At 38.4% G+C, this 12,169-nt stretch overlaps 1 protein-coding gene across 2 annotated transcripts in view; it reads right to left on the bottom strand.

Annotated features, from left to right (window-relative positions):
* The window catches only part of adcy2a (adenylate cyclase 2a), an 80,000-nt gene that overhangs the window by 16,581 nt on the left and 51,250 nt on the right, over nucleotides 1-12,169 (bottom strand). For both annotated transcript variants that reach the window (XM_084357288.1, XM_084357289.1), the window contains exons 7-19: nucleotides 12,034-12,145; nucleotides 11,619-11,746; nucleotides 10,656-10,814; nucleotides 10,314-10,446; nucleotides 10,047-10,223; nucleotides 9,907-9,950; nucleotides 9,636-9,716; nucleotides 9,272-9,341; nucleotides 8,939-9,036; nucleotides 8,622-8,706; nucleotides 5,977-6,114; nucleotides 4,812-4,931; nucleotides 4,523-4,707 (exon numbers count right to left, since the gene is read on the bottom strand). In XM_084357288.1, coding sequence (XP_084213414.1) covers nucleotides 4,523-4,707; nucleotides 4,812-4,931; nucleotides 5,977-6,114; nucleotides 8,622-8,706; nucleotides 8,939-9,036; nucleotides 9,272-9,341; nucleotides 9,636-9,716; nucleotides 9,907-9,950; nucleotides 10,047-10,223; nucleotides 10,314-10,446; nucleotides 10,656-10,814; nucleotides 11,619-11,746; nucleotides 12,034-12,145 — 1,530 coding nt within the window. The remainder of the gene's footprint in view (nucleotides 1-4,522; nucleotides 4,708-4,811; nucleotides 4,932-5,976; nucleotides 6,115-8,621; nucleotides 8,707-8,938; nucleotides 9,037-9,271; nucleotides 9,342-9,635; nucleotides 9,717-9,906; nucleotides 9,951-10,046; nucleotides 10,224-10,313; nucleotides 10,447-10,655; nucleotides 10,815-11,618; nucleotides 11,747-12,033; nucleotides 12,146-12,169) is intronic.

The raw sequence follows: 12,169 nt of genomic DNA, 5'->3' as shown, positions 1-12,169 counted from the left end.
GGTGTAATAATGGACTCAGACCTGAACTTCAGCAACCACATTAAGTCAATTACAAAGTCGGCCTACTATCATCTTAAAAATATATCCAGGATAAAAGGACTTATGTCTCAGCAGGATTTAGAAAAACTTATCCATGCATTTATCTTCAGCAGACTCGACTACTGTAACGGTGTCTTTACAGGACTCTCTAAAAAATCCATCAGACAGCTGCAGCTGATTCAGAACGCTGCTGCTCGAGTCCTAACAAGAACCAAAAAAGTAGATCACATCACTCCAGTTCTCAGATCTTTACACTGGCTTCCTGTCAGTCAAAGAATAGATTTCAAAATCCTGTTGTTGGTTTATAAAGCACTGAATGGTTTCGGGCCAAAATACATTTCTGATCTGCTACCACGTTATGAACCATCCAGACCTCTGAGGTCATCAGGCTCAGGTCTGCTTTCAGTCCCTAGAGTCAAAACTAGACATGGAGAAGCAGCGTTCAGTTACTATGCGCCACACATCTGGAACAAACTCCCAGAAAACTGCAGGTCTGCTCCGACTCTCACCTCTTTTAAATCAAGGCTGAAGACCTTTCTGTTTGCCACAGCCTTTCACTGAAACAATTTTAAGTCTTTGAACTGCACTGTGACTTTTATTTTTTCTCTATTTTAGCCTACTTTCCTATTTCTTAACTTGTTTTAATGTTTTGTTTTAATGTCTATTTCTTAACTTGTTTTAATGTTTTGTTTAAATGTCTATTTCTCAACTTGTTTTAATGTTTTGTCTTAATGTATCTTAAATGTTTTACTGTAATTGTATGCGCCTGTAAAGCACTTTGAGTTGCCCTGTGTCTGAATTGTGCTATACAAATAAACTTGCCTTGCCTTGCCTTGCCTATCGTTTCATTAAGCTCCCTATTTCCATTGAGTTTTTCCATCAGTCCATCTCTCCATGGTACATCACTGTCAAATCAACTGACAAAACAAAAAACACATTGGTCACGTAGGCCCTAAGGACTGCTTTCTATCAAGCATATAACACTGCTTGGTCTCACTCGTCTCTACACAGCATGTAATGTGTAACATATCTGTGGGAAAGATTCTCTCTTATAATGGCCCAATGACACTAAAATTATTTCATTCCTTATTGCCAAATTATGCTGTGTATCCTTATTAAGCAGCTAATTTCCTAAGCTGTCTGTGACAGAGAAGACTGTGGGAATGTGGTGTGGCATATAAAATGAAATAAATCAAAGAGCACAGTTGACTCAGTGTGTGTGAGTGACAGTAGCATGGAAAAACATAATAATGGGAACAAGTGACCGTGGCCTACTTTTGGCACATGCCTTAATCACTGCTCAGAGTTGGCAACTTTAGCCAACGGGTGTATTTTCATTTTTGTTCAGTCCAACTGAAGTCTAATGTAGTGCAATGTTTTTTTAAATGTATTGTATTTAAATGTACTGTTAATAGTTTTTTTTTTATCATTAAATATAAATATCAGAAATGCTCCTTTTCATATCAGTAGCTGGAAAGGCATGTCAATGTCTGTATTCCATTGACGGCAATTTAAACATTTATATAAATTTTATGTCATCATGAAACCTGGTTTCTGATTTTACTCAAAGGAGAACACAGGACAAGTGATTTACAGAGCAGATATGAATGCTGTGAAAGATATAAAATGCTATTTAATTTCAATCAAACATACGAGAGTTCTTGTTTGTCCATTTCAAATCACTTTCGATGAGTACTATGGACTCTATAACCTGCAATATTAATAATAAAAATATCATAAATCTGCAGTGGTATTATGTAACTCACACACTTGAGACTGCACTTGAACACATCCTCGAGGTCAAAAGAGCTGAATCTGACTAACTTGGACTTGCATGTTGTGACAAAACCTTATCATCATTTAATACAGACTCTGATGTGACGTTGACACTTCATTGACCTTATAGAAGACGAGTGCTTTCTCTTTTCACCAAAGCTGTAGGGAAATCACAGACTTGATGCAATGTGACCCCAACCCCACTACTGAGAGAGTTCAGACCAGTTGCATGAATGGGATGAGAGATATATAGAGATATTAAGATATTGTCACAATTTGCTAATATTGTAAACAACGCTTTTAACTGATCTCCAAATGATGTAAAGGCAGAACTGAAATGACTAAAAACTATGTGCTGAGATAATAGTGTATTTTTATCTTAAGTATTACCATTATTAGCCAGTGTAACTTTCAACTCATCTCATCTCTGCTGTCATCAAGTGGTTAAAAGAGAGAATTAAAACTAACTAAAAAATAGCTGGTATGAGTTGGAAATTATGAATACTTCTATTGATGCATGTCAGTTTTTACTGTAGCTGTATACAGATGTCAATTGAGGCTCTGGCCACAAGGCAGCAATTGGTTAAACTAATGCAGACTACAGTTTGTGTAGATTTAATGTCCAAGAGGTACAAAATGATTCAGATGGATTTTGACTGGACAGCTAACTTGCATTTACTATATTTACTTATTCTTGTGTGTTAACTTTTGATCTACATTTATTCTGTTATCTAAACTTTACTGAGTAAAAGTTCCTTTAAGTTTAAAATGTTATTTGTTTCTATTTTAGTAATGTGAATTTGTAGATGTGTGTAGAGATGTCTCAATCAAGGTTTTTTGGCCCTGTTCCCAATCCAATTCCTAAGTCATAAAATTAATATCCGAGAATTTGATCAATGTAAATTATCAATTTGTTATAAAAGAAAGATTAACTGGGAAATTGCATCACCTGAAATTGATGATGAAGGAAGTACTCCATTCTATGTACACAGTGGGGGTTCTTCCCTCACAAGTTATCCTTGGCTCAGTGCAGACACTGACTCGCAAAGAGCACACAAACCTACTAACTTCACTAAACTAAAGTTTCATGTCTAATCTTCAAGTTACTCACAGAATAAACGTGGTGGTGACGGCTGATGTGACCTGTCGCCCGCACCGTTTGGCTTTTTTAGTACCTGGGGTAAGCACAGGCTAAAAATAAGAAAGCTGCCACATGAATGTTTTGAACACTGATCTGTGCTAATGAGAAGGAGTAATAGCGTAAGACTTAAGCAAATCTGTGTATTTTGCCAGTCTGGTTGATAAAACTCAAAAGTCAATCACACTTGTATGCACTGATACACTCACACTCCTCCTTTACTTTCCTCACACAGTTGCTCACACAGTAAAGCTCAGCTGGCCTCATGGAAGGAGAGCTTCTTTCCAACATTAACAAACCGAGGTGGAAAAAGACAGTGCAGTGCAGCAAGGACGGAATCAGATTTTAATCTGCTTTTTATCGAGCCGATACAAATCAATTCAAATATGCCTGGACAGCCTCTAATACTGATCTATGAGATCAACTCGTGACATCCCTTGTTGTGATTGTAAGTCAGAATTGTAGAAGTCAATGTTTTAGGTTGCTCATCAGACCCAAGAATGAAAATTGCCTTAAAAGGCAAAAGTACATTTGTATTAAAAAAATATTTTCAGCATCCACAACAGCAGCTGCGTTTACAAAGAACTGTCATGAACTGGAACGATTACACTGTATCTCATGATCAGGCCAGATGGGTGCAGAGTTTGTGAGAGTCAGGGAACACTCAGACACTCAGACACTGGGTCTCAATAAAAATATTATTTATTTGAACCCTATTGTTCGCCTAGCCAGGTAAATTCAATGAGGACTGTAACAAAACAACACCTGGGAGGCACACAAATATATTGGATCCAATGTTATCTGCTAGAACTGAGCTCAATGTGTGGTCGAGCATCACAATCTGCACTGAAACCATTTCCACAATAAATAAAATAAATAACATATTACCTTAATTAATATCTATAAAAAACACATAAGCTATAGTCTCCTCACTAATCAAATGCAAAAGAAGACAAAGAGGTACATGAAAGTGTGATGTGTGATAAATGTTACTTAACTTTATCTCATTTCATGTTTGTTCCCATGCCATAATCCAAAACCTGATCTACTTTCAAGAAACTCTACCTGCAATACACTGACCACTGTATTATCAACAATAAAGGAAAAAGCTTGAATACAGCAGATAAAAGCATCTGAAGCTGACCTGCCCGAGGATGCACCAAACTATGAATGGGTTGCTGATGTACTGCACACTGCATGTTTTCTCTATAGGAGTTTTGAGTAGAAAGTTGAAAGAAAAAATGAGGTTATGGAGAAGATGTTGACATTGAGAGAAGCCAGTTTAAGTGGTTCTGGCACCTGCAAAGGATGCCCCCGGGTGCCTCCATTTAGAGCTATTCTTGACTCGACTGACTGGAAGAAGACCTCGAGGTAGGCCTTCTTTCTCTCCTTTTACCTTCCCGTATTTTGTCCCTTCATACCACTATGGTTTTCCATTTACTCAGAATCCCACAGGATTAAAGCAGGTGACCATCATCTATACCTAACTTCCTTTCCTACCCACCTTGAATTTCTATATCACGCTTTCACACTCCTTTGAACAGTTTGTGTTTGTTACTGTGCACGTACCTGTCCAGGCTTTCAGTCTTGTACAGAAATCTGCTATATTCATCCAGCAAGGAGGCATGTGTTTGTAGAATAATGATGTTGTAAACCACCACAGCAGTCAACATGATAATCATCTTCAGCTCGTAGTTTATCCTCAGGAACACAGAGCAAGAGATGAGGCCAAGTATGCAACTGTAAATTAAATACTAGACGGACATAAACACAGACAGACAGATGTGATTCAGTTAAAACTTAACAAAGACAATAAAGAAGTCAGGAAGGAATCACAAGAACAAAAATGTTTACTTACAGGAAGGTAGAAATTGTTTTTGCCTGTGAAGGTGATTAGCTGTCCATTAAGGTAAAACAGTGTTTCATTGGATGAATTGTAAACAGGAACAGGAGGCAACAAATTGTCTTCCAAAAAGAACTGGAAAAAGTCAACAGAAATGAGGCGTTAGTCTCATTTTTGGCCAGTGCCAAAAATAATCATTCATCTAAATGCACCACAGAAAACAAAGCACACAATTCACATGCAAATTACAAACACACTCTCCCTGTCTGCTGGCCCTGCACGTCAGCATGTGAAAAGACAAACTAGTCTACATTGTACTCAGGAGGAAAAAAATGTCTTGTTAGATAAGAGGCCAATAGTGACAACCATTCAATAAGGTTCTTTAAAATGAACCTGCAGGATAAGATGAGGTTGGCTGCGACACAGAGCAAAGCCAAGTCAATTTGGTTCATCCGCCCAGAGCAACTGACCTACGTCGGGCTCAAAACAAGATTATAATCTGTGGAATCGATTTGTGTGAAGGTCTAAACCAGGGCCCTGACACCGTGCTTTATCATACAGCTTCCCTACAAGCCTCAGGCTACCATCTCACCTTTAACTGAGTCTTTTTTATTTTTGAAACAGAATTAAAAAGACACATCTGTAAATTGATAGAGATGAGCAAAAAACATGAAAAAATACACAGTATTCCCTTATCACTACATGCAAATGGTGTTGGCGCGGTTATGCATACTAATATACTGCTTAGCAAAAGCAAAGAATGCAAATAATATTACATCCAAGCCAGTTGATAGCTTAATAAACAAAAGAAATGTAAAGCATAGAGATAAATACTACATTAAAATGCTGGTGCATCCAGTCTATAACCATGATGAATGAGACATATTAACAAATGTGTATCACTGTAAGTTTATTTGATGAATATGATCTTGCATAAAGAAATCTAAACAACCCATAGTTCCTATTCATTAGTATCACCAATGGCCAACTCATTTATTTATTTATTTATTAAATATGTTATTTATTTTTCTAACAACATGTTACATTCCATTACCTTCTAATAACACTGCAGTTAGAAATAAGGCGGGTGTCATCTGAAGGTTTGCGATACTTCATTCTTAATGAAGCCTAATTGATGTGACCCCTCCCTTTTCTGCACTACCTGCACATAAAAGCTTACCATGTTGAAGACTGCCATTATGAGTATTAGAGCTGTGGTTGTCATGGTGAGAGTGATGCGGGGCCATGGCTTGTTGGCAATAATGACTGATGACCTCAGCAGCCACATCCAAGAAGTGGAGGCGCTTTTACTGCAGTGCTGCAGGGACATGTACACACAACAGCACACAAAAATACGAGAACGTATGAGTCCAAGTATACAGGGGGGTTTGGGAGCTGAGATCTTAAGGGATATGGACAGACACACAGAGGAAGCACCAAGAGATACAAGGACATGTACTAATTAAAAAAAGTAAATAATGCACGAGTATGAATAGACCCATATACAGTAATTTTCTTCCGTAAGGTATGTTAAAAACTGTGCAGTTCACACATTGAAGCACCTAGAACAGATTTCAATCAACTTAATGGCACATGCTGCAAAATAGCTTAAACTACATATAATAACAGCACTACAATATGACCTCAAGTGACTGCATCATGTATAGGATGATGTGAGTGAACAATATGCTGAATATGGCATCCAACAAAACACTACCACCTCCTTTTTCACTTATCAAATAATTTTAACTGAGCTGCCATCATGCTCTACAATGTAACCCAGCATATGACCTGACAAGCCACACACTTTATGATAATACTATATTTATATATATCACCTCAGTGATGCAAAAATGGGATCTTCCATGTACATGCTGCAGTCAATTACTTTGTCCCACTTGCAGCACTGCCTTCAGCTGAACGCATTCCATTGTAAAACAATGGCAGTGAAATCCTAAATTATTTGCTTGATCATCTCAGAGCAATATCTGAGCATCATTGGGGCTGAGTAGAAGATGTAACATTTAAATTGCTCAGGAATGTGCATTACGATACAATAAAGTGAGGATGGCAGACTGTATTATGCACCAGCGGGACTACTAGAAATATAGGGCGAGTGGGACACATCATTTTGTCTTAAAAACAAGAAATTCACACGCAATTTTCACCTGTGAACGGCAGCTCAAATAATAATATGTATGACTTGGATGTTACATATGAATGAGAATTAAAAGACAAAGTAAGAGAATCTGCCAGGGTTAGTAGAATTTAAGTAGAAGATGTAAAGTAACACAGTCAGGGAGCCAACAGAAGTTCAGTCAGTTCATCAAATAACCATGTTTGACCTTTCTAAGGTACCAAGCATAATCCCACCCTCAACAGTGACGAGGTTTCTAAAAGAAATGCTACGTGGGTCAACAGCTTATTCTGTGACTGGGAATGGAAAAACTGAGTACATGCATGGTAAAGCCTGCTGGTGTTGTGCTGCAACTGACGACCTGGTTACAGTGGTCTGATTTTCAAATGCAATCCAAGGTTATATTAGTGGAGGGAAACTAAATATTTGGATTTCAAATCTTTCCATCTTCATTAACATCACAAGTGGCCAACAACAGGGACAACATGAATGATTTTGAAATATACAGTCCTCATTTTTAATGGAAAAATCCACTGCACTGAATATTTCACTTTTCGACTGTAATATTTGACATGTTTCATGGCTAGCTTGTACGTACAGTGCTATGTTGATATTAAGGAATGATTTCATTGTTGATCTCATCTCTCTAGAAACTGAAAGAGACCTGTCTGCAACACGTTGTCAATGAAAATACATGCATCCTAGTTACAGAGCCTAATCCTTCTGTTCACAAAGTATCGATGGATTCCAGGTTGGTTCTGAAGCTCTACAGTAAAGCTTTAATGAGTGTCTGCAAATTCCCCAAAAAGAAGACTGACATGAACTATAGCAAAGACCCAGCAATGACAAACAAGTTGGAAAAAAAAACAGCAGGGGGTTTGTCAACTTTATCTATCAAGTGTGGTGTTTTGTTTTTGAGCCTTGGGCAACATCCTTGGGGAGCACAGTTCAGAGCCAAGCAGCAGATTCTCACTTGCGAAGAACTAAAGATCAGACGATGGGTGGAATGGGTTATAAAGGCCTGCGGCTTATGGAGTTTTTGCAGCACCTTTAATGTTTTAATAATTGTTTCTTTTTGTCTTTTCCACCTCAGTGTATGTCCTTCTTTCTGGTCGTTTTTTTATTTCAACTGGACACACTGAATTAATCTGAAACCCCCATTAATAACTATCTAAACATTAACACAGCCTTTTCTAAATGATTTATAATGCAAACATACGAAGGATGCTGCAAACCCCAGATTTACAGCAGGTTTGCCATATGGGGAATCAAATGTACCCACTACGATGCAGATAAAAAAATGTAGCATGACATATCACTGATAATCTATGCATGCCTATGTTGCCCCGAAATTGAAGAATGATTGTCTCCTGAAGCATGCACCACAGCAGTGATGTGCACATGTTCTCTAAAGGGCATGGTGGGAATAAAGAGGTAGCACCTGTTTTATGCACAAGATAATGATTCAGGGGCACTTAGGCTAACAACAAGGGTACTTATTCGGCCGTAAAGCTGACCAGAGGGGCACTTGGACCACTCATGTGCCTTTGGTATAACATTAGGACAAACATTAAGCACACAACAGTACTATTAGAGAGCAGTAATATCCTAGTTAAATATAGGTTTTAATATCAAAGGACACTTCCAAAAAAATGTGTAATGTGTTTGCAGTAAATTGATTCACTCACCACAAAGTGCCCGATGAAACATATGAACAGGATCAAGGAAAGGATAAGAAAAGCCATTCCAAAGGATATTCCCAAGACAGTTGTCCTAAAAAAAGGCAATATGTCACCAAGTTCAGTTTTAATTCACTCAGAATTTAATGTCATTGTGCAGAATGTCAGTAGCAAATTATTTGTCAAGAGACATAAGCAACGTTTAGTTCAACAATGTATATTGCATGAGAATAAATGTATATGCTGATTTCAACACTAACACACAGTCAATCATTATGTTAACAGTATTGTTACTTCTATAAGAGTGCGAAATGAAGCACACATACTTAGGAAGGACGAGAATCTGCACAATAAAAATGCAGAAAAAGATCAAACAGGCGCAGGTGACATAGTATTTGAAGGCCGGCAAGGTTGTTGCTCTGTACTGAAATGATAAAATGAAGGTCAAGTTTCAACAAAAGCCTTTTCAAACCACTCTGATTTTAAAGTTGTTTCAAAAGCTCCTCAACTGTGCACTCAAACACCACAAGTCTCCCTGTAATTTCCAAGATTTCAGGGTACTCTAAGTGTAGGCAAAGGAACAAGCAGTTCTGTAAATAACTGTTCTGATATATCCGCTCAGGGACAAATGATGCCAATCTACTTGTACTGCCTCTTACCTCCTTCTCTAAGGATTTGTTGTGAAAGAATAACGATATTCTTTGGATGTCCTCGGACTTAAGCCACTGTCTGGAAATATAAAAAACAGTATAGATCAGATAGGAAGGAGAATATAGGCCCTGTTCAAAGTATATAAGATGTCTTTGTACAAAAAAATTTATGATTCAAGTTCATGTATTTGTTCAAAATGTTCAGTAGGAATATGAAAGGGCCAATATATAATGAAGATACAGTACATGCTATAATTTGCCATGTTTCATCAAATGCAGTTTTCAAAGATAGCGCATCACATCACTATGATGACTTTTTTTTGCACATTTCTTTTTAAACTATTAATATTTGTTTTTTTAAAATGACCCATACTTTTGTGAATTTATCCCATCAAAGGTCCTGATCATCCTCTCGTTAAGTTCCTCCTCAAACCGTTTCTTCTGAGACTTTGTCCTTTAATGCGTAACAAGAAGAGAAAGAGTCAGAATATATTTTAAGTTCACATAGAATTAGTCACACACATCAAAGCCTCCAGCACAAGTCCAGTCTTATTAAACATCTTGTCGTCTGCCTCTGTACTGTTAAGGGGCCTGATAATCCTGCCAAAGAAAATTGTGCTGGAGCTGTAAAATGAGCAGCTTGCCTTTCTGATCTCCTCTGGAAGTGATACTGCCCCATTGGCACATCCTAGACACAGAGCGAGAGGAGAGAGATGGGTTACAAGCTACAGCTGAACTTCCCCATCACTTAAATCACAACATATGTTTGGCGAAAATTACACACAGCAGTGTTGATCTTCCCATTCTCATTAGTCATGCTGTCTCTGTGGTGCAGGTTGGCAAAGGGCTTGGCTGCTCCCCAGGACTCCAGGTAGCGGGTCATCCTGACTGACGCTCTCATCTTTGCTCCGTCTAGAGTGTGCCTGGGACGGTAATGATGCTGTGGGCTCCGACGCTCCACCTGGACAAACATGGAAACTGCGTTATTTTACGGCATTTTATTCAATGTGTTATGTTGAATTTACTGTAAGTCACATTTGTGCTATGGTACCTTTGGGTTGATGACCAGATAAGTGATGACTCCATGTTCCTTTAGGTATGGGTCTCTTTCTTGTCCTTCCCCATCTTCCACTTTATAGGCACCATTCAGGTGCTCCAGTGTCACTGATGTGATGTGGACTCGCCTGGCAATAAACAATCAATCAATGAATGGTTTTCTATGATATAAATGACAGATCTGGATATTCTTCTGGCATCCCTAAGCAAAGATTTACAGTAACCAAAAAGTCAAAACTGGTGCAGACAAAGTGTGATCACAAAGAATTTCAAACAATGAGAGGATACTTTATGCAAATGGCATCGCATGCTTCCATTTAACTTCCAGCTCACTCACCCTGGTACACCTCCTGCCTCCATATGATTGGCTAGTGTGACATCATGTGACCAAACATCATACTGCCATTTCTGGAGGCCAATCACGCCACACAGGACATTCCCAGAATGCACGCCGACACGCATGTTGATGTCAACCCCCGTGGCATCTCGCACTTTCCTGTCATGCAACAAAAACAGCTTTTACTAAAGTGGATGACCCATACCACACATCTTGTTAGTAGAGGAAATGCACCTTTCCAGATGATGTATGCAGAGAATTGAAACATTTGGGGGGGAAGAGAGATGGAAACCTCCCACAGTGATTGTTTTCAGTGTAAACCAATTCTGTTAATAAATATGGTAATCCTGATTTCAAATTTTCCTCAATAAAATTTTTTTTGAGGTCTTTCTCTCACCACTAATTCTATCCTAGCTCTCTCCCCTTTGTCTTTGTACCTCACACTTACCACCCACTCACCACCACACGTTTGATGCAGCTAAATTGGCAATTAAGAAAAAGTCTCTACATCTGAGCTAATGGTTAGCGAGGACTTACCATCATTACAGGTACGGGGGTATTTCAATACATCAGAAAGCACTGTGTCTAAAGGGTTATCCAAATAATCTTTGAAAAGCAGGTAGTCAAATAGTTCCTTAAAACTTCCAGAAGTGTAATGAGACTCTTTAGGGTGCGAGCTGAGTTATTACACACAAGAATCAGCATGAACCAAACTTTTTGTGCCTTTAATTTGTGCTTTCAGTTCTAATGTGGTTGCAGCATGAGGAGTGAGCCGCTGCTTTGCATGATCTTCATCATTCTCCATTAATTTTCAGGTCAGATACTTTACAATATTTTGACATCAATGATCTCAAAGTTCTACGTACCATTAATGAGTCAAAGTTTGAGGATGCTTGTATGATCAATTAACATAACAGAAAACCAAGTGTTTCTTTACCAGCACTGTTATGTAGTGACACTTACTTGATGGCCTCACACATGTCAAGACCCATTTTCACACAGTTCTTAGCATGGTTCGGCAGAGACTCCGGCAGGCCGGACACACAGTAGTAACAGTCACCGAGGATTTTGATCCGCATACATTCATTTTCCTGCATATGAAAAGGTAGAACACAAGCTCAGCACGGGGTCAGATAAAGGTCACAGTGATGGCCAGTACAGGCAGCTTTTGAATTTAATCACATAATAGCGTGAAATCAAATAATCTGTTTGACCACATATTTGCAGGAATATGACAAATACATCATGAAGCAAGAAAAGATGGCCATAAATGCAAGACATATCATGAGTTTTATCATTTAGCCTCCAATGAAAAAGCAAAATTAGCACTTGTTATGATTTCTTACTTAGTGCCAGAATCCAATAATGAAATGTTTACCTTGGCGATTTGATCAAATTTGCCAAAAAGCTCATTCAGCATGTGTACGAGCTCTCCCGGTGAGCAGTCACTGGCAAGCCTCGTGAATCCCACTATATCAGCATACAGTATACTAAAGATGGAACATTATATATTC

This window comes from Pagrus pagrus (assembly GCF_965226575.1).
Source record: "Pagrus pagrus genome assembly, chromosome: 7".
NCBI classification, from domain to species: domain Eukaryota; kingdom Metazoa; phylum Chordata; class Actinopteri; order Spariformes; family Sparidae; genus Pagrus; species Pagrus pagrus.
Note: the sequence above shows the minus strand (reverse complement) of the source record. Positions and strands in the feature narration are given on the sequence as shown.